Source organism: Euphorbia lathyris, chromosome 2 (assembly GCF_963576675.1).
Source record: "Euphorbia lathyris chromosome 2, ddEupLath1.1, whole genome shotgun sequence".
In the NCBI taxonomy this organism is placed as follows: domain Eukaryota; kingdom Viridiplantae; phylum Streptophyta; class Magnoliopsida; order Malpighiales; family Euphorbiaceae; genus Euphorbia; species Euphorbia lathyris.
Genome location: NC_088911.1, coordinates 48,911,893 through 48,935,563, shown reverse-complemented (window position 1 = coordinate 48,935,563; position 23,671 = coordinate 48,911,893). Strand labels below are relative to the sequence as shown.

Here is a 23,671-nt window from a genome sequence, read left to right as displayed (position 1 = left end):
AAATCGGGAAGTGCAAAGATGTCAAAAATTATAAAAAATTCTTATGTTTCTGAACGTAATTATTCAATTTATTTTTTTCATATATAGTAATTATTTTGTTCTCAATTGTGTTGTTGCTTTATCTTTATAAAACAATAGTTGTTATAGTTCCATTTTTTAGAGATGAAATTTCCTTTCTGTCGTTACCAGGCTCCATACCTTTCGCTACATTATCTATGTGTTCTTTTTTATTTGGCTTTTTTTTTATCAAAATGACTAAAATTGAGATATGTACATTTGCATTCTTTTTTAGTATATATTGCTAGATGTAATCGTTTCGATTGTCAACTCTAATTAAAATTTAGATTTTCGGCTTTATATGAACTTAGATTAATTTTTCAAATTTAGAACTTGGTGAAGTGCACTAATTTTTTTTTTAGTTTGGGTTTATCTAACTGATATGGATTGTATTCTTTATTTTTGTGCATTTTGGTATGAATAGATATAAAGTTTCACACAATAGTGGTTCATTGAAGTTGGAGACATATTAAAAAAACAATTAAAGAGGTATTGAAACATTATACTTAAATTGAAGTTTATTTCAATTATAAATCATACTTACAATGAAAATTATTTCAATTATAAATTATATTATATCATTAGTATTCTTCTAAGTTCATTTCTCATTTTTTAATCATAGATTCTACATTATTATTATTATTATTATTATTATTATCATCATCATCAATAAGAAGTTAAGTTTTTTTTTTGCCAAATCCTCTAGATAGAGAGATTGTATGCGTCCAATTATTCTCGAAGAATTTGGATTATGCTAGATATGAACTCAAAATAAAGGTAAATAAAAATAAATTTTGATGCTCAAAATCCGAAAATGTACATTAATTATAGAATAGTGAGACAATTGCTTTTGTAACACATGCCTATATAGTCATTAATCATTATATTGTGGTTTGAATAAAATTATTAGTATTCAAGAGTTTTTAACAGATGAACAATGAAAATGAAACATGATATATAAGACAAGTTGTTGGAAAATATTAATAAAAAATATTATTATTTGAATCTCTTCAATTTCTAAAAAAAATGACTTAATACTTCATTAAGAAAAAAATAAACTTTTTAATTAATGGACAACAAACATTTCATTCTCCTTTTTTATGCCTATATTTTGACATTCTCTCTTATTTTAGAAATAAAAAAATGAGGCAAATAATTCTCTCTTAATTTTCTTTTTCGTCCCTTCATTTTTATTTTCTATTCCTCTGTTTGTTTTGTGTTCTTGCTTTTGAAATTCAAGAATATATAATTATTAGAAAATAGTAATGAAGCCAAAAAAGTGATATCTATGAGTGTGACTGATATTATATACAATGGAAAAATGAAGAACAAATTGATTGAATGTCTTGATGGGATATTACAAGATAAAAATAGGGGAACTCATCACCTTAAGTTGATTCAATTGGATATATTGATTTATTGTAGCCTAATGAATATTTGAATTCGAATACGTTGATGATCATGAAATTTCATCAAGCAAAATGATTATCATCAAGATGAATTTGTGTCTAATTCTTATGATTTTTTTTTTTATGTAATTGAAGTTTTTTTAATGCAAAGGCTAACTATATATATGTAACATTTTGAATTGATAAAGTCTCTTCATATGCAATGTTAGAAAAATATTGATTGTAATAGTTTATAGCATAATAAATTGATGTTGCTTCCATTTCAACATAGATTGTGATTCTTTTGTATGGTAGATAAATTAATCAAGTTTTCTTTTCAAAATTAATTTAATTTGATTTGAATTATCAATATATATATATATATTAATTTGAAATATACATAATATAAAATATCTAACACCAAAAAACTTGATCTAATTATTCAATATCATTGGTAAAAACAATTAGATCATTATTGCAAAAATAAATAAATATAAAAAATAAAATTCAATTTGGATCAAATTAAAAAAAAATAGAATAAAACATCAAGAGTATGGCTATAGGAAGGTCTAAATGCAAAAAAAAAAAACAAAAAAAAAAAACTATAAAACCAATTATATAAAAACAAATACAACTATTTTTAAATTTTTGGGATATTAATTTCATCAATTTGAAAACAACTTTTACTTTTAAATAAATGAGTTGTCATACTAAAGAGAGAAAAAAAATGTTTATAAAATGCAGGTTCATTTAGACAATTATATTATTGTAAAGTACTTTAAAAAGGGTAAGTAAATAATTATATTATTTATAATAAAAATTTACTACTCTATTATTTTTTAATGCAGGAATTTACAAATTTTATCACCTATGAAGCAAAATGTTGTTCGAATCATTATACTCCGTTTTTTTTAATAAAATAAACTATTAATACTTATTGCTTTTCTTTATAATCTAATTAATAAAAAATATTATTTTCAATACAATTACTACACATACATTAAATTTGTCATTAACTATTCAACTTGTGTTACTATAGAAGAAGAAAAAAAAAAAAAAAAAAAAACTTCAAATTTAACCCAATTGACACACTCCCTCAAAAGATCACCATAAAGCATAAAAATTTGATCAACACCATTCATGTTCCTAATAGACGCCTTACAGACACCTTGAGACCTTAAAACTTATAATTACTACTTGCATACTCACACGTTGCGTATATTAATTATTTTGAACAATGTTTTTTTAAGTAATAATTATTATTATGTTTTATATAATACTTGTAAGACATTTAATCTCAGATATGTAAAAATTCAAAGCCATAGAAATTTATTATATAATGAAACAACAGAAAAACTCACCTGATGAAGTTCCACTGGAAGGCAATATCAATAAAATTAAGGAAGTTATTATGAACATGTAAATCCAAACAAATTTGGTGATAAAAAACATCAAATTGAACTAATAACTACAAAACCAAATCTTATTTTAAAATATAAAAACAACAAAGTGAATTTTTCTAAGTTTGTAGTCTCCTGGTGACTAAAGCATATATTCATCATCTTTGCATCAACAATTATGATCATGCAATTTAATTGACAAAAGAAAGAAAGAAGTTGTAACAAAAAAAATATTTTAAGAAAAAGAGAAGGAAATTGGTTAGATTTTTAAATAGAAAATCAGAACAGGAAAAAGTTTTACTCACCTATAATCAAAGAAGAGAAAGAATTTAAAATGTGCGATAATAAAACTTCTATTTTGAGAGTTGAGGGAGATAATTAAAGGCATAGAGAATGAGAAAGAATAAAAGGAAAATCAATGTATGTATATTAACTTTTGATCTTCTTGTAAAACATAGTTGAAACAAATAGTATATCTAAGATTGACACTTATGATTTATTTATAACATGTCAAAATATAAAAAAGTCCTAATATATATAATTTTTTTTTTTTCTCTTCTTTCATAATTATATTAACGGATTGTCTAATTTAATAAATATATACATATATAATAGCTAAAACAAATAGTATATCTAAGATTGACACGTATGATTTTTTTATAATGTGTCAAAATATAAAAATTCTCAATTTATATAATTCTTTCTCCTCTCTTCTTTCATACATAATTATGTTAACATTTTGTCTAATTTAAAAAATAAAAGAATTAACGTTTTGTCTAATAAATAACAATTGAATGCCGTATTACGGCATTTAAACTGTCAGAATTCATTTAAATGTTGAGTGGTGGTACTAGAAAATTAAATCTCATTACTAAAATTGAATTGAATATAGATATATAAATTATAATAGTTGATACAAATAGTGTATCTAAGATTGATATTTATGATTTTTTTATGGCGTGTAAAAATATAAAAAATCCTAATTTATGTAATTATTTTTCCTCTTTTTTTTTTTTTGACAACATTTTTCCTCTCTTCTTTCATAATATATTAACGGTTTGTCTAATTTAATAAAAAAAATTAACGTTTTGTCTAATACATATATAATAGTTGAGTTGAACAAATAGTATATCTAAGATTGATATGTATGTTTTTTTTTATGGCGTGCCAAAATATAAAAAATCATAATTTATTTAATTCTTTTTTTTCCTCTCTTTTTTCATAAATATATTAACGGTTTGAATGTCGTATTAAGATGGTGGTTACTAGAAAATTAAATCTCATTAATGAAATTGAATGGAATTAATGTTTTATTAAATTTCTAAAAGATTTTAATGGTTATAATAGTTTTAATTATCATTAATGTAAATTAATTCAGTAAAACTAATTGTTCACTAAGAGCATCTCCAAGAGACTCTTAGTGAACTCTCTAAAAATAATATAAAAAATTGACTGTTAGTGATTTAAGAGTGACTAAGATATATCATCTCCAACAATGTTCCTTATATTCACTCCTTATTTATTATTTTATTATTAAGATTATTATTTATCGTTACATTACCAATAGTGTGAGGAAAGAGACTTATTAATAATAAATTATTATTAAAAAATGAAGTTAGGAGGCATTAAGAGGTGGAGAGATGCTCTCTATTAATAGAGAGGATGAAGAGGCTCTTAGTGATTTGAGGAGCCACTAAGAGGCTGTTGGAGCTGATTTTTTATTCTCCCTCCTCAAATTTTAACTTAAGAGGCTGTTGGAGATGCTCTAAGTGATTAACTTATTGAATTAGTTGAGAGAAAAAAAAATGTTCTAACGATCTGTTGATATAGGGGTGACTTTTTATTCCCATTCGAAACAGATAAACAATGCATATGAAGGAAGTAGAGAAAATTCAAAAGTTTTTATTTTAAATAATTGCAATAAAAAAGCATCAATTCCTAATGAATATGAATAGATCACATATATACATTTTCATTTGCGTGCGTGATACATTGGTTTCCACATCTTCTATACTTATATATACTAAGGGAGCAGAATGGTAAAGTAGCGTGAATGGTGGTAAGATTGGAAAAAAGTAAAACGAAAACCATTTTTCTTTTCTTGAGAGATGCTTTGAACAACGTAGTCAAAATGAAATATCGAAGCACGGGATGAGCCTTTAGGGATCCGACTTTCAGGTGCGGAACTTCCTGTTGATGCAAGGTGATGCCAAGAATCTGCTTTTACCGTTCGCAACTCCGATCTTCGTTCATCAGCTGGCAGAGAGAAGACAATCAAGACTTTTATTTTGCAATCTGCGAATCGTCTGGCAAATGGTCTGATTTTTCTTTAAAAAAAATATTGTATACTTGTCCTTTATCATCCATGTTGACAGTAGATATTTACATTTTAGGCTCTCATTTTCAGGGTTCCCAATTTGGATTTTCATTTATTCTCCAATAAGCAACTTTCGTCTTCTCCATGTAGTCCATTCCTTAACTAATGAAAATGGTTTGCGATTACAGTGATCTATACAAAACAAGGCACAACCCACAAGGGCTGCAATCCCTGTGCTCCATCTATACCTGTAATATTTCTAAATCAACTGGAGGAATGCAGAAAAAATAACTAAATTAAAATGCAAGTTAAGAGTTCAAGATAAGGAAATGTGTATCTAAGTGAAAAAGATTATAAAAATATTGATGAATGGAATGAACATATATCTCAGGGATGATTACATCACATCACATGTCAACTCTATTTACATGATTGTGGCTCAAAAACACCACAAACTTACACTATACTACAATCTCCCGAGCCATATTTGCTTTCCTGTTGATTCTTTATTTGCTTCGTGAGACCGTAACAACTATGTGATTACAGGGAACATAATTTCTGTGGTGGCGCCAATCTAGTCTCAAAAGGTAACTGTATTCTGTAAAACAAATACATCTGACACTACGAACATCAGATTTCTTTCTACTTCTTTCTGCACCAACAATTTGGACACGAAAAAAGATTGATACGCACCATATTCACGTCAGGGTCACAGAAATGCATCTTATGAGCTAGATAACCATCTGTGGAACTGCTGTACTTTTTTTGTTATCTTTGCTTGGTCATGACATGAGCTGTTCATTTGCAACAATTTCCTTCTCTTTTTTGTTCGGAACAAAAAGTCTTCCGTATCTAAAACATAGGATACCTATCATGTAGAAATCACCGACGGTTAATTGAAAATATACAACTGAAAAAGAGAACATATTTCTGTAAGTGTGAATTTAGCGCAGCATACTTTAGAGGAAATGCATGCAATCTTGCACTCTAAACCATTAAAAACTTGAAATCCTTCCATGGCCTGGCATTCATCTGGATTTGCACAAGCGTGTTTATTCCTGCAACCAGAAGATTTTAGTTATTAGTCTTGTTTATCAAGAAAATGGACAGACTTCTTTCCTTTGCATCTTCACACCTCTTCAGGAATATTCCAGGCTTCTCTTTTTTCTCCGGGACAATTGCAAGGAAGTCATTTTGCAGATAGGCTGCAAAATTAGGATCCATGGAAACAGCAGTCACTTCGGGCTTATCATGTCCGAAGTCCATGAGCTGGACGGACAAATGGGTTGGTGTGGAAGACTGCAATGAAAATCATGACATATAGAAATTTTAATTTTGACACAGAAATTTCATCAGGGAAAAACAAGCAAAAGCAAAACCAATAGACCTACACATTCAATACGATATATATTCTCATCGTGCAGAAGGACGCGGGTATTTTCATGATAAACTATATCAACAAATCTTCCAGGCTTTCTTGATTTTTCATATGCATATAGTTGGAGTAGCTTGTTGTCCATCTCATCGGTCGCTACTGTTTGGAGCTGAGTAAAATTACAAGATGAATGTATAAGTCAATACAAAGAAGGAACATATTAAGGTGAAAAAATAACTGAAAAGATATCAAAAGCACCATACCTGTTTGACAAGTTTATATATCAACTTGTCCAAAGTGAACAGGAGATATGACTGGGTTCCAATAATAGCTCGACAATCATCCTCAAATTTAGTATTATCAGAAGAACCGTCAAGTAAGTTGTACAGAGCACTCCTAAACCTATAACCACAGACTCAGTTAATATGGATCAATCACACGATTGACAAGGAAAAACTCTTGACCCTAAAGCACCTGGCATAGAGATCACTAGGACTTGTATCACTTGAAGCTCTCCATTTCCTTTCAGCAGATGATGAATTGATTTTTGCTGATTGTATTCTCTCATACAATGTCTGCCATATTAAGGAACGTGGTATCACATTAATGAAGAAAACACAATAACTAACAAAAGAGAAGTCATTCAAAGATCTAATTTTTAAATGAACTCTGAGGCGAAGTGCATTACTTGGTGAAGCCTAAAAAGCACATAGAAGGAATCATTTCCATAGAAAACCCGAGAACCCTTTTCTTTGTCATGCAGTGATGGGGGAACATGCTTTGCCAGAGGCTTCACATTTAGAAGAAAACGTTCTGAAAATGGCAACATATTCCCATCCCCTTCAACATCATGGGCATCAGCCATCCCTTCAGCCTCACCTTCACTTTCAGCTTTATTATCATGATCATGCTCTCCATCTTCCTCATGCTCTTCTCTAGAGCAATCTTCACCATCACCAGACTCACTTCCTGAGACATCACCATTTTCAGAGGGATTCTCACTGTCCTCCGATGACCTTTGAGCACTTTCATCACCTTCATCATCAGCATCAGCATCATTTTCACCTGCTGCTTCTGCACATGTTTCTTCTCCAGGTCTTGTTTGGAATTGCCTACTTCCAGCACCTTCCTTTGCCTTGTGTGCAGCCTCTAAACCAGCTTCTCCATATGCTGCAAAGTTATCCTCCTCAAAATCTCCATTTGGAGATAATTCACCCTCCTCTCTTTCAATTTTAAATTGTGCAGCAGATCCATCATTATATCTGTGACTCTTGACACCTTCTGTTGCTGCTCCATTCGTAGATACAATTGGTCTTGAAAATTCACCAGCCTAATAGATAATTAACAAACAGAATGATCTTTCAGCAGAAAATCAATAGAAGGTTGTAACCTGTTAAAATCTGAACTGTGTGTCCACTAACTATTAGATTATAACGCCAAGCTGGATCAAGCCATAAAATTGCATCATTAGGTTTTTATGTAAATTCTCTGATTCATATAGGCATATGGAGACCTTAGGAGACCTTAGGAGACCAGAAACAATATCTTTAGTGGTTGTTATAAACCCGAGCTGGATCAAGCCATCAATCAACTTGTATTATCAATGGGTTTTTATGTAAGTTCTCTGATTGATAGACATATGGAGACGTTTCGAGACCATAAGCACAAACTTAAGTGTTGGTTATAACATGGAGAGGGAAGCAGTTGAGTTCTTATATTCAACAATTGGCAAAAATGGTTGCCAAGCGAACTATCAGGACTTCCTAGTACAAATTGCCAATATGGAAGAATCATACCTCTGATGAAGCTAACATTTCACTTGAACCTAATGCAAGCCCACTGTTAATGGCACCATTAATAGGTCTTGAGGGAGTAACACTCATACCTGCACCAAAAAGCTGCGTTCTCAAAAATCTAGCCATCATTTGAGGCAGCAAAAAGCAAGTGTGATGTGATGGAATTGACCTAAAGTATGAACTAAAAAGCAAGTGATGTGTTTGAACAAAAATATGAGATAAATTTTGTTGAAACCATGCAATAAACCTGATTCTATGTTAATTCTTCCATTACTTAGCTCTGCTGCAGGTGCAAGTGATGTGTTTGAATTTAGCAATCGCTCAATGCAAGTAGATTGTTTGCCAATAACTGATGTTTCATCAGCTGAAGGTGCATTAATCTGCGTCTTATCATGTTGAACAGTATTGCAAGAAGTGTCACTCTTGCGCACCAGACGATCTGCATCTGGAGAACCATTTTCTTTAACTCCATTATCTCCATTTAGCAACCAAGCTCTAGAAGAACTCGATTGCTCAGGTTGAATACTTTCATCTCCATTTCTAGAAGAATTTGAATGCTTGTTGATGACTGCAGAACCACCACCACTTGGGCTCCCTTCACTTTCTCCACTTTTAGAAGTATGATTCTTTGCCTTCACAACATCTTCAGTGTCCTCTGCACCCTGAGGCCGAGAGGGAACACCAAGCATGGGCTCCAAGAAAGTTGTCCAAATCTTCATCACTTTGTCTAATTGTTCGGTTGTACAAACTTCCCCACATGAGTATTTGATGAGTTGATATAAGTCCTCATGAATGTCAGGATCTGGGTACTCAAATTCCATATTTGGTATAATAGGTCGTCTATTGCCAGCAGCAAAAGCAAGAAGAACATCATCTTCTTTTCGCTTCTTCTCACTAATTTCCTTGATCTCTGCTAGCAAGGCTGCAAAAGAAAACACATTAGGGAGGTCAACAAATAAATTCTTGACAGGTTTACATGCAGAATGCTTTTTCTCCAACTTCATTGGTACCTGTGCAAGATTGTGCAAGATGATAGTTTCAAGCATCAGCTTTTACCAAAAATAACAAAAAGAAAAAAAGGCTGTTGTTTACTGTTACATAATAGGCTACCTTTTGTGCTCAAACTCTTTGTGTCCTGCTGCTTGAAATAGAAGCTACGGTGATCGAGGGATTTGTGATAATTCTTGGAATAAATCTCAGCCCAAACTTTATTAAAATCAGCACGACATCTTGCCCATTCTTCTTGTTTCTGCTTTAAACGAGTTAATATAACAGGCAAAGCAAGAGAAGTGTTCTTTCTTAACACCTCCAATACATCGAGCCCATGATCACCATACAAACGTTCAATACACCTTATATTCAAAGCTACAACAATAGAAAATAATATATCAGAAAAAATCATTAGAGTAAGAGAAGGAGAGAAGTATAGCAGCCAACACCAGCACGAGAGAAAATTAGGGATTAATCAATTATCAGCCTAATATAACCTGTTAAGTGATCGTCAATGCGAATTGGAGTCTCTGTTTTGATTGTATTATTGTTGATTTTTTCTAACAATTCTTCTACCCGCTTGGTTGTTACGTTCACAGATTCCAACAACATATCCAGCTCAAACCTGACAATAACATATGAAAAAAATGAAATAATTGCCAAAAAAACAGCACATTTGAACTGCTGGGAATCATTTAAAGTGATAGTGAGGAAAGAGTAAAGGCATTTACTGCCATCTTGACTTCATAGAAACAAAACTAGCAACTAAAATCTGAGATTATGACATTTAAAAACAGTGAGCAGAACAAAGTGTTTGTAACTTATCAACAAACAATCAAAGGCATAAAGACTTATTTGTTCATGGTATCCAAAATTTTGTCATTTGCACCATATGGTATTTGGTAACTTTTGACTCTTGAGGTATTCCCATAGGCGACATTTAACCCATTTTGGATGAAAAGTTAACTGATTTGTTAATTTTTGCCACATGACACAATTTTTGTCATGTTTAATCCAACAATCAAATTCCTAATGAAAATTCCAGATAAATTTAAACCTGTCATCTTCACATCGAAACAGGCTTTCTTCATACTGGTTTTTCCGCATGTGTTTAAAAGAGTAATCTTCACTTCCTGAAGTGACAGAAACCCAATGATCATTCAGTACTTCGGCACCAAGTTCTGTTCTCTGACTTGCTGAAGGTATGGGATACTGTCATGATAAAAGGATAAGGACCAAATAATTTCAGAAAATTATATAGAGATCAGAAATCTCCTGAAAAATATGATATCAAAGCTTAAAAGTAAATACAAAAATTACACACATTTTTTGGGAGGAGTCGATAGCTGGGAGTGCAGCGTTCACAATTAGATAGGTCAAGTTCATTGATAGGTTTTGCCAAAAACTTATCCTTGCTGGGAAATAATGACATCTTGTGACCTCCAGGATCTTTGTTGCTGAATGTTACTTTGTCAAGTCTATCCCTTTCCCTTGTTTCACGATCTCTATCTTTAGTCCCATCTTCTCTCTCACGATCCCGATCCCGATCCCGATCTCGATCTCTATCCCTGTCTTCTAACTTCACAGGTTTCGGCAGACTACCTTCATTCCACAAGGATTCTGAAATAAGAAGTTGAAAGAATCAAATCCTGGGTAGGCTAGTTCAGATTGTTTTAGAACTGAACCTATAATAGTTGGTCCATGATAATCTGTACTATCGAGCACAACTTAAAAAAAAAAAAAAGGTTTTCCAAAATGACATGCAACTAATAGTAGTGAGCTACTTTATAAGACACTATATTTATTAAATACCCGGTTTTGTTAGTTCAAGTTAAGATTTTGTTGGTCTGTAACTTAGTTCACGATCTAGTGTATCATGGAGGGGCGGAGCCAGCCCAGGGCTTGGGGGGCAGCCCCCAGCCGCTGGCTCCACCCTTTAGTACTCCTTCAGTAGTTGACAGCCCGACTTAATTTTAGTTCATATTAGTGTATTTGTAGTATTATTACAATATTTTAAGATAGTTGAGTTGGTTAAGATGCATTATTTTAATACAAGAGATCATCGGTTCAAATCCATGAAGTCTTTTTTTAACTTTTATTTATCTATTTGAATTTTCTTTTATTATTAATTATTTTCGATGTCATCTTTATCTTCCCTTTTGAACTAATAAGAAATTCATAATTAAAAATAAAAAGATAAAAGTTGTATAATTTTCAAGAAATTAGCGTTAGATTTATAAAACATTAAAGATATCTACTCTTTTAGGCTGAACATTTTAAATTTTTAGCATTCAACACTCCAAAACGACAAAGTTTTAGGGTGCTTGAGGCCAAACAAATTTTGCCCAGTCTGTTCAGAACATTTTTCTCAACTCCATAAAGCTAACTCCGACACTAACCACAAGGCTAAAATTAGCGCTCCCAAACATAAATTTCTGGCTCCGCCACTAGTATCATGTACTTATCATTAATGTACGTACGATTTCTGTCTATAAGGCCAATGACATCTCAAAAGAACTATAATGATGGTTAAGAGGTATAACAAGAAGGAACAATCATTTCACTTACTTTTACTCACAACTCCAGCTAGAAGACCTTCTGCAAGACATAAATTACAGTGTCAACACCACAAAGTTAACTAAATAAATAACGTTTAGCATGTTTTTCAAGAATTTACCATTCTTTTCACAACGTGCCAGAAATTCATTGAAGCCATCCATAAGATCCAAATGTTTTACAAGCAAATCATTCACCTGATACACGCAAAAGCATCTTTAGATCACTATTTCTATTTCAGCAACTGTCACTCTCCAAGGGGAAATCAGTAAAAAGCATAACGATAGTAATTAATGTGTTTATAAAACTACATTCAAATTACTCCTAGAGCATTTGACAGAACACAGGACTCAAGGAGTGTTATAAAGCATCCTAACAAAGAGTTTTTAGTAAAAGTCATCCACCAACCACTATGATGGAGTACCAGATTTAGTCAAACCTTTAAATTTATGATACACAGAGGATTTCTGTACCACAATAGATGTCTTTCTAGAGAATTTTTTTTGTTCCATAATACACGTCGTTTTGATTCAATCCATGCACATTAATTGAGTTTTACCAAATATACACCTATTTAAGTTGCCTTTTTATTTTGGGAATGGATAAAAATTAATTAGTGGATGCAATTAATACAAGTTTAACAAAGTTCTTTTAGTCAGAATTAATTACATTTCTTAATTCTTGTGCCCTAACCTTAAAAGACATCTATTGTGGAGCAGAGGTAATATATCTTTTCTGCTATATGTGCAAATATTTTCAGCTGTGCTACTAAGGAACTGTTAGTGGTTCGTTTTTTCCTCTAAGCTTTTGGTTTCTGCAAAGCCATAGTTGTTAGAATCGTACGAGTCGAGTCGACTCATACGATTCGATTCATGAAGAATTCGAGTCGTATCTATGGTACGACTCGGAAGCTTCATGAATCGGACGAGTCACCACCGAATCGGCCGAGTCACCGAGTCACCCGATTCGATCGATTTAGGCCACAACAACAACAAAGCCTTAGTCCCGAAATGATTCGGGGTCGGCTAACATGAACCATCATATAAAACCGTGAAAATCAAGTCGTGTCAGCGACACAGATTCGCTCCCTCCACTCCGTCCTATCCACTACCATATTTTCCTCAATTCCCAATAAACTCATATCACTCTCGATCACCCTCCTCCAAGTTTGCTTAGGTCTTCCCCTACCCCTCTCCACTACATCCCTTTGCCACTCTTCGGTTCTCCTAACCGGCGCATCAAGCGCTCTACGTCTCACATGGCCAAACCACCTTAGTCGGTTTTCTCTCATTTTATTCTCAATAGATGTGACCCCTACTTTTGTCCTAATTATTTCATTACGCACCCGATCCTTTCTCGTGTGACCACACATCCATCTCAACATACGCATCTCCGCCACCGACATCTTATGGATGTGGCAGTGTTTCACTGTCCAACACTCCGTACCATATAACAATGCTGGTCTAATTGCCGTCCGGTAGAATTTTCCCTTCAATCTATTAGGCATGCCGGGATCACAAAGGAAACCCGTAGCACTCTTCCACTTCGACAGCACCATTCAAAAAAAAAATTCAATTTTTAACAACTCAAAAACGTACAGCAGAAGAAGTTTCGAAGAAGATGACTATTCACTTTACAAAAACAAAAAAAATGTCCAGAAGTTATGAAATATAATTAGTTTCAATTAGATGACTCTTCACTTTACAAATTCCAAAACCTTCCATCTTATTTTTTATTTATTTGTTATTATCTTCTTCTACTCTCTATTCTTTCTATTTTCTATGTTCGATCTGTCTCTACTTTCTTTTATAACTTGATATAATTTCTATTTAGATATTAAAATTGCATTTTTGGACTAATATTTAAAGTTAAATATGGTTAATATTTTATTTTTTTATAGCATTTTGAATTTGATCCGAATCTTACAATTCGATTCGATTCACGAGTCTCAATTCGCAAAATGAGATTTCGAGTCACGAGTCGAATCTCGATTTAACAACTATGTGAAAAGCAATCAGAAATTGTTGTGTAGCCATACCAACGATTGCAACTCCGTTCTCGTTATTATTTCCCTGGTATATAGGTGCAGGCACCTCAAAAATCCCTGGTAATCGTCAGGGTTATGCAACCTTTCCTTCACTTTCTCACAGAAAGCAAGCTCTTGACTGAGTGCATCTGCCATATGATAAACCACATCAATAATTCAAAAAATAAAAATACAAACAACTCACAGAGGATGGTATCAAGCAAAAAGGAATATAGATGATTATAAGGAATTTAAAGGTGTTAACATAAAAGAAATAAAATGCAGCCCAGTGAAAGAAAAAAGAATGGTAATAGAAGTGAATGAAGTTCTTGAACAGTAACTTAAAAAAGAAAACGCAGAAGTGATTAGTGTCTTGAAACAGCTCCTGGACAACGACATAGCAACTAATTGAAGCACTGATACTTCTAAGAGGTCGACGTAAGTGTATCGGAAGCCACTTGACAACGACACAGCAACTAATTGAAGCACTGATACTTCTAAGAAGTCGACGTAATATGTGGGGATACTTTGGGGATAAGTTTCAAAGTTAATTAGGTAAAATTTAAGATTTTTTTTTTTTTAAATAACTTTACAAAAATAAGGCTTACTATATAAATATAAATCCCTAATATGAGTAATTAACTAAACCAGCCCGCACCCGCCTTTTCATTTGCAAAAAAATAAATAAAAAACTAAAAGCTAATCAGTATTAAATGCTTGCAGATAAAGGTCATGAAAATGATTATAATGACTTATGAATGTGATATGTGGTTATATATATATAAAATTTGGCCTATCCCCACCATACCCGTATCTCATATTTTTAAAAAAATGCCGTTACCCGTACCGTGATTCATATAGAAGCAAACATTAATACAAAAAGATGTAGGATTAAACCCTTATTTGGCCCCTGTGATATCCAAAATTTTGTCATTTGGCTCCTGTGTTATTTTTGTATAACATTTAACCACTAAAGTATTTTCAATAGGTGACATTTAACCCATTTTGAATGAAAAACTAACCAATTTGTTGAACTTTTTATCAAATGACAATTTTTAACATGTGACATGTAAATATAACAAATTTTTTTCTACATAAACTTAATATGTGGATAAATAAGAAATTAATTCCTTATTTATCTACATAATAAATATATATTGGAAAAAAAATCAAATCAATTGCCATGTGTATATGTCACGTGTCAAAAATTGTGTCATGTGGCAAAAAATTTAACAAATCAGTTAGTTTTCCATCCAAAATGGGTTAAATGTCATCTATGAGAATTACTTCAAGGGGCAAATGTTACCAAATGATACCACAGGGCAAATAATAAAATTTGGGATACCAGAGGGGCTAAATATGGGTTTAATCCAAAGATGTATCCATGTCAATCTAATTTACATAGAAATTCTAACCTTTAAAAATCTTGAGGTATTATTTAAAAATAAATAAAAAAATTCTTGAGGTATTAGAAGCTTCCATAGGAGATTAAACAAGCAACTCGTTTCTTTGATCAAAACAACCATTATCTTTTTATTTAAAAAAAAAAAAAGCTGATAAAGCTAACATTTATAGAAATCTCCATATAGATATGGAAAGTTGAACTATCAAGGAATCACAAAGACAGCTCAGCTAAACTGTCATTCCAAAAACACGGAAGCAGAAAAATCGTGATGCAAGGCATGAAGAATATTACAAATGAGAAAAAAAAAAAAAAACTAAAAAAGGAATGTATATGAAGTAGAAGATAAAGACAGCTATGTGGAAACGGAAACAGAAATACAAACATAATGAGGAAGAGTTTCCGTGCAACATGGACAGACAGTATGATAGACAGTCAATGCCAATCATCATAGTGAAAATGATCATGCAATCATAATTGAAAGAAACAACTCAGATATCGAAAATACAAGCGAAAGTCGCACCCATTTTTTAGTCCACGAACAGAAAAAATAAATTCATAGCACTAACTTTTTCTTGATATTTCTTGACAAAAATAATGGTACAATTGCAAAAAAAAAAAAAAAAAAAAAAAAAAAAAAAAAAAACTGCATTCATGTTTATAAGCTGTAAAGCATCAGTAAGCACAATAGAGAACTCACTTTTCACAGCATTTTTATCATCATAAGTGGATGAAACAGGATGCATTCCAAAATTTTCATCGCCATCCCCACCTTGATGTTCGGCAGATGAATCATCAACCCTACGAGCAGATTTCCGCTTGTGAGGCAACCGCATGTTGAAATCACGACTGCCATCATGGTCATAGTCTCTATCTTCCCGCTGTTCTCTTCTATCTCGATCTTCTCTCCTTTCCTTCTCTTTCTCTCCACGTCTACGTTGCTCTTTCTCTGCTCTTAACAGAGACCCATGATCTGGATCAGGACGGTCAACACTAAAATCTCGGTCGGCATGGGATGCAGTAGTCCGTTCTTTCTAGAGGTGATAAGCACCAATTGTTAGCTTGGTGGTCACAATGAAATCAAAAGGGAAGATAATGGAAAAGGGGAAACCTTATCAACATGCAATTGGCGTACAGTGGGCATTGCGGAGGTCCTATCACGAAGAATAGAATTTCGACCAGATGGAGCAAAGTGAGCAGAGGCTGAAGCTGAATTATCTGGTAGAAAATGAGTGAACTCATCGAGCAGATCGTGGTGTTCATAAAAAAGCGAAGCAACCTGCAGCATATTGCAATTTAATTGATAAAACAATGTTCTAACTATTCTGGGTAAGTGAGATAATAATGGGGAGAAAAAGATAGGGCGATATACCTCTTGGTACACTTCAGTAATGGATTTATTCTCCTTCCTGTACATGTTCAAAATGTCTAAAAATGACTTGTAGACATGATCGTCCCCTCGAAACCTCGTCTGCATAACACAATTAATAAGACCAAAATTTACGAAAGCACCACCAATCATTTCCAGTCATGACCATGGAAACAAAATCTCTACCTTAATTTTGTTCACAAAATTAATTGCTTCTTCAAATTCAACAGGCTTCTTCTGTTGAGGTTGCTCTTCCTCCAGAGGGAGGGTGATTTCATATCCCTTAGGCAAAAATGTATTGAAACCTAAAATTAGATCACGGTGCCCTTTAAATAATTCCTTCACCCTTGCTATGACTCCGGAAGTGTCAATTCTGCAATTGTGAAATCATAGGAAACAAATTTAAACAATAATCAGTAATCCTTCAAAAGGATGGGGAATATAATATAAAGTACTACAGTGCATATCACGATCAGACCTTTGAGCTTTAAAATCCTTCATGACCTCAAGAAAGTCATCATATCTTTCCCTTTTGTCTTGAAATATGTCTTTCACAGCCTTGAGATATGACAAGGCATCATTAGTTGTAAGTTTCTGTCCAACACCAACACCACCACCTCCTCCTCCTCCTCCTCCTCCAACACCACCATCGCTAGGTGCAGCTGCTCCTCCCCCAATCATTTGGGGTTGCCCCGAACTTCAACGCAAAATTAAGAGGTAAGAACACAATTAAACATCCACACTCGCACCCAGCAGATCATTCCCCAGGTTGAACTAAAATTCTTCCCAATCTGAATATATCTCATACAGAAGCATTACTGATTTAACGTGCACAAGAGAAGTATGATAACTTGAAACATCTGATATCAATGGATCCTCTCACATCCATACACGGAGTCATTTTTCGAAAACATAATTCAGTAAGCCAAAAACTGATCTTTCGCACGGGTCAAGCAAATAAGGAAATTCTTAAAAGATTCACTAACGCACTAAGCACTATACTTGAATTATTCTCAGAAAAAATATCACGCAAGTCGCCACTATAACCAAAATATTTAAAAATGGAAAGAAAAAACTGATCGAATGATAGAGAGCACGAGTTAAGCTAATTTATTTCAACAATCAAAAGCAAAAAACGAAACACAACTTCAGAAAAGAATAGAAAAAAAATAAATAAAGAGAGATGAAAGAAGAAAAGAACCTACGTTTCCCCTCGAGAAGAGACAATTGGTCTTTTAAGTTGCGAGTTGATGAGCATATCATCTCTTGACCTCTTCATCCTTTTCTACAACCAAAATCACTAGACTATCGTTTTCTTCTCTTCAACAACAAATCATGCTCCTCAAACTTCAATTAAACCAGGGAAAAAACTGCAACAAAAAAATCAGGAATTTAAACACCAAGCAGATCTAACATAGACAAACTCAAACAAAATCAGAAACACATAAATCAAAATAAGAAATATAATATACATAAAAAAAAATTAAGAGGCAGATCACTTTTCGGAATAAAAATTACCACAAGGTAAACAAAGTAATTCACATTTACTAGAAGAGAAAGCGAGGACCAGAATTGCATCTGTCCATAGTTAAAGCAAAAAGAAAAATTGAAACTTCGAAATAGAAAGAAATAGATCGTTTACTTTGTGAATTAGCAAACAGAAGCCAGCAAAGTAAACAAAGATGCGATTTCGATGGATAATCTGAATTGTTAACGAAGCGTTGATGGAGAAAATAAGATAATTACAACAGTGGCTTTCGTTTCCTCTGCTTCTCCTTCACCTTCACTTGGTTTCCCTTCTCCTTCCCTTTTGCTTTCTTTTTATTTTTCCCCCTGCAGAACGAAAGGAAAAGAGGAGAGGAGACAATGGGAGAGTTTAGAATGTGATGATATAATTTTTTATAAATATTATGTGAAAATATTGCAAAATAAAAACCATCTAAATGAGAATAAAAATTCAAGCGTGGAGTGGAGACAGTAAATTAGACGGCCGTTAACCGGTTTATAGTTTATTATTACCGGCTATAGACGGTTTATTTCGCTCTATACAAATTAGGGCATGGTTAGGGCTTTTTAGCTCTTCTGAATTGGATTGGGGGTCACTGTGAGTGGCAATTTTTGTAATTCTTCATTACATGAAGGGTAAAGCGGCAACTTTATACAGTGATTCAAATTGAGAGTTTTCGTTTTATTTTTATAAATTATAGGGTTGCGGAGGAAATCTGTGGATTGATTGATTCCAAGTTTTAGTTAGGGTTGCTGGATTTTGATCTAAACTAAAATGAAGTTGGTTCTAGTTAGGAGTGTTTTTGTATGCCACAACGGTTAGGTGTTTAGAATGGAAATTTATAAAACCAAAAGACTACGCTGCTATTTTTATTTTTTATTATTATTATTCGATTGGTCGATTAATCATTTTAACTTCTCAAAATCTTTTTTTTTTTTTGAAACATACTTCTCAAAATCTTTTAAATTTATTTACAATCATTTTTTAACATCTTAAATCTATACTCTATATATAATTACGGAAGCAGAGAGAAATGAGAAGAAGTGTTTTAGAGGTCTTTTTGATGAGTTGTCAACGTAGTAAAAAATCAGATTAAAATATTTAATTAATTAAAAATAAATATTTAATTAATTAAAAATAACAAATTTATATTTATAATATATTAAATAATTACTAGCCTATTAATTAAAATAATAAAATAAAGCAAAAGTTACGGGAAGATGAAAAAACACAAATCAAAGGAAATCCAAAAGTCACAAATAAATTTCTATATAAAGCATGATAGATAGTATTCCACCATTATATTCATTGGTCACGATAGATAGTACTATATTTCTGAAGGTAAATATTCGATTTTTTTCATATGTTGTAGTTATTTTGTTCTCAATTATGTTGTTGTTTTATTTTTATTAAACGATAGTTGTTATAGTTTTATCTTTCAGATTCATTTTTGTTGTTACCCATGATCTATATCTCTCGCTATCTTATTCATATTTTATTTTTTATTTGTCTTTTTTTTCCAAACTGATAGCTTCAATTGAAGAAATTCGACAGAAATAGAAGATGCATGAACAACTAAAACCGGAAAACACAAAAGTGTCAAAAATTACAAAAAATTCTTATATTTCTCAAGGTAATTATTCGATTTTTTTCATATGTTGTAGTTATTTTTGTTCTCAATTGTGTTGTTGTTTTCTTTTTATTAAACAATAGTTGTTATAGTTTCATTTTTCAGAGATGAAATTTCATTTCTGTCGTTACCGATGTTCCATACCTCTCGCTACCTTATCCATGTTTTCTTTTTTATTTGTCTTTTTTTTCAAAATGACTAAAATAAAGATTTTGTAAATTTGTATTCTTTTTTAGTATATGTTGCTAGGTGTTATCGTTTCGATTGCTAACTCTTAACTAAAATTTAGATTTTCGACTTTATATGAACTCAATTTTTGGCTTTCTCAATTGTGTTGTTGTTTTATTTTTATTAAACAATTGTTGTTATAGTTTCATCTTTCAGAGATGAAAAACAGATGAAAATGAAATATGATCATAGGACAAATTATTGAAAAATATTAATTAAGAAAATATTATTATTTGAATCTCTTCAAATTCTCAAATGTTGAGCATAATGATTCTAATTAATATAATTAATTTCACATATTAATTATAAAACGTTTTTTTTGTACTGAGTGGTTACAATTGCGATTTAATTCTATTTAATTAAAATAAATTTATGGACTTAATACTTCATTAAGAAAAAATAAAATGTTTAATTAATGGGCAAAAAATATTTTCACTCTCCTCTTTATACGCTTATGTCTCGACATTCTCTCTTATTTTCAAAGAAAAAAAAACCCGAGAGGAAGATGGTTCTCTCCTAATTATCTTTTTCGTCCCTTCATTTTTTTTCAATTCTTTTGTTTGTTTTTCTTACTTACAAAATTCAAGAATATATAATTATTAGAAAATATTAATGAAGTCAAATAAGTGATATCTGCGAGTATGGCTGATATTCTATATAGTGAAAGAATGAAGAGCAAATTGATCGAATGTCTTGATGAGATATTACGAGATGAAAATAGGAGAAATCATCATCTTAAACTGATTCAATTAGATATATTGGGTTATTGTAGCAGAATGAATAATTGAATTCGAATACTTGGTGATCATGAAATTCCATCAACCAAAATAATTATCATCAAGATGAATTTGTGACTAATTCTTACGAATTTTATTTTTTTATATGTAACATATTGAATTGATAAAGTTTCTTCATATGCAACATTAGAAAAGTATTGATTGTAATAGTATATAGAATAATATATTGATGTTGCTTCCATTTTAACATAGATTGTAATTCTTTTGTATCGTAGATATAATATTTAATTTTAATTGTAGTTTAATTCAATTTTTGTTTAACCTATATTGTAATTCTTTTTTATTGTAAATATAATATTTAATTTTAATTGTCACGTCCGTGTCTAATTAATTATAGTTTAATTCAATTTTTGGTTTTTTATTATATTTTAATATATTTCTTAATTAATCTGTTATTTTATTATTATTGTTTCACAGAATATTTGGAATATAAAAATGTATCAAAATTCCTAAAAAGTACAAATCATTGAATTTTGTAAAAATAAATAAATCATTCATCTTTAATTAAAATTCTATAAAAAAGTAGTCAATTATTTTTAAAATTAATTTAATTTGAATTATCATTAAAAAATATATATTAATTTCAAATATACATAATATAAATTTTTTTCATAGCATGATATAAAATTATTTAAAAGTAAATATGTCAATTTATTTATTTATCTAAATTATATAAAAGTTTCATACCCCGTGCATCGCACGGGTTTTCGACTAGTTTACTTTAATTTATCAATCTTGAAGTTATAATAATTAAAGAATATATATATACCAGTTGTTTCGTATGTATTGACATTATAAATTTTTAGTCAAACGTAGACTAACTTCTATAAATAAAATTTATTATACGATTTTCAGTAGTCTTCACTTTGTCAGTAACATCATTAGATTTAAGTTTGTTAGAATTTCAACCTAGGATAATTTTAATAAACATAAATTTAATTGATTGTAATTTTAATCACTATATGATTTTTAAAAAGTATAGATCTAATGACTACATGTTCATTAATTGAACCGTTGAACACTATTTGATAAAATATAAATATAGTCTATAATTTATCACAATCATATTATTTAACGCTATTAAAAAAATCTATGGAAGTTCTGCATAGTTAACATAAATCATTAGATAAAAAACAATCATCTAAGTTTTTTCCTCCAACCACAATCTTAATATGTATTTAGTTATACAAATGTATGTTAGAATCAAGATTCTTATAAATATGTGAATGATTTTTAATTTTTATTTTCAAATAATTTTTCGATTGGCTTTTATTATTTATAAAAAAAATTAAAAGAGTATTGATATTACTAAATTAAGTTTCATTTATAGTAGGCTTAATACATCATTAAATCACGATCACATTTTTTTAGTATCGCCCAATAATCAGATAAATAAAAAATAATGTATACTACTTCATTTGAAAATGATTGATATAAAATTGTCATTTTTCCACATTTTTATTACTAAGATTCAATAAATCAAAATTATAGTAAACTTTCTCTCAGACACCGGCATATACAATTGACCATGACTGAAAACGGTAAGAATGGATTAAAACTAAAACACCAAAACTTCAATCAATATTTAAAATCTGACATTATACATAAACTGAGTATAAACTTTAAACACGTGGGATAATTTAAATAAATTATATTTTTGTAACATAAAATAACTAACTAAAATTAACTTCAGAATATTCTTTTTTTTTTGAATCAATATTCTTTTATTTTTAATAATCATATAATTAAATGTTGATTAATTAATTATTTTATTTTTTAATAACCCATCTAACTAAATTATAGTTTTTTTTTGGAAATATAACTAAATTATAGTTAATTATTTATTTCTAATAAAAAATGTTAATTATAAACGTAAATGACTATGTTGCACGAAAAAGAATATTATCATTTTTCTTAGTTTTCATTTAGAAAATGCAACTCCTATAACAACTAAAATGAAAATATATAAACATAATTGTAAAAGTTTTGAAGGGAAATCTCTTTTCATTTTGAAACTTATAAATTTCAAAATTGTAACCGTAAAACTCCTTTAATTTCTAATTAGAAATTACTAAGTTTTTTTTTTGTAAAAGAAATTACTAAGCTTTTAGGTGATAATGTCGTAGATCTTCCAATATAGACCTGCACCCAATTCATCTTTTTGGGAAGTTGAGACTTTTTGTGTAATCCTTTAAACTCCACCATTAATTTTCAAAGCCTTAATATCATGCTCACGAGAAATGGATATGCAGGCCACTTACTATATGAGTTGCGGTAGCATCATCATCATCAATAAACTACAGGGCTGCTTTTTTGACAAACAAAGCAACTCGAATCTTTTCCCAAATGCTGTGTTTTCTCATTTGAGCATCGGATCGCTTGGAGAGATCAGAAATTCATTTTCTCAACTTCAAAAATTTCACTTCATCCTGAATTCAAATGTACATTTAAAAGTATCACTTTAAAGTGGAAACCAAAAAATGAGTACTTAGGTTAGACAAAAATCCTGATTTGGCAAAAAAATAAATGGTTCTATGAGTATGCTAATCCCTTTTATGATTTGGCAAACAAAATGCTTAAAGAAAATAATGGATGAAGCATAATTCTATAACTTACTAGTCGAAAACCCGTGCGATGCACGGGGTATGAAACTTTTATATAATTTAGATAAATAAATAAATTGACATATTTACTTTTAAATAATTTTATATCATGCTATGAAAAAAATTTATATTATGTATATTTGAAATTAATATATATTTTTTAATGATAATTCAAATTAAATTAATTTTAAAAATAATTGACTACTTTTTTTATAGAATTTTAACTAAAG

General features: G+C 30.8%; 1 protein-coding gene across 3 annotated transcripts; it reads right to left on the bottom strand.

The window, feature by feature from the left end:
- Positions 1-5,500: 5,500 nt before the first annotated feature.
- LOC136218113 (paired amphipathic helix protein Sin3-like 4) lies at positions 5,501-18,577 on the bottom strand. 3 transcript variants are annotated; one of them, XM_066004869.1, is made up of 24 exons: positions 18,423-18,577; positions 17,882-18,046; positions 17,155-17,373; positions 16,863-17,049; positions 16,680-16,778; positions 16,419-16,586; positions 16,008-16,341; positions 13,918-14,054; positions 12,001-12,076; positions 11,892-11,921; positions 10,648-10,943; positions 10,381-10,535; positions 9,821-9,948; positions 9,444-9,698; positions 8,581-9,255; positions 8,334-8,422; positions 7,226-7,867; positions 7,012-7,112; positions 6,801-6,939; positions 6,554-6,706; positions 6,298-6,461; positions 6,121-6,220; positions 5,856-6,030; positions 5,501-5,777 (listed from the first exon to the last, which is right to left on the bottom strand). In XM_066004869.1, exons 2-23 carry the CDS (start codon positions 17,953-17,955, stop codon positions 5,887-5,889), a joined length of 4,365 nt encoding a protein of 1,454 aa, XP_065860941.1. In that variant the 5' UTR covers positions 17,956-18,046; positions 18,423-18,577; the 3' UTR covers positions 5,501-5,777; positions 5,856-5,886. The 3 variants fall into 3 exon arrangements, with proteins under 3 accessions (XP_065860941.1, XP_065860940.1, XP_065860942.1); XM_066004868.1 differs by having other exon boundaries at positions 18,319-18,567; XM_066004870.1 differs by having other exon boundaries at positions 5,501-5,760; positions 18,319-18,567.
- Between the last annotated feature and the right edge of the window lie 5,094 nt (positions 18,578-23,671).

What these genes read in the sequence shown, in the direction of transcription:
- LOC136218113 (XM_066004869.1), bottom strand. Translation starts at nt 17,955, where the DNA reads ATGAAGAGGTCAAGAGATGATATGCTCATCAACTCGCAACTTAAAAGA. An exon ending in CATTGACGATCACTTAACAG is followed by an intron (nt 9,699 to 9,820) that starts GTTATATTAGGC and finishes CTATTGTTGTAG; the next exon opens with CTTTGAATATAAGGTGTATT. An exon ending in AAATGTTAGCTTCATCAGAG is followed by an intron (nt 7,868 to 8,333) that starts GTATGATTCTTC and finishes ATTATCTATTAG; the next exon opens with GCTGGTGAATTTTCAAGACC.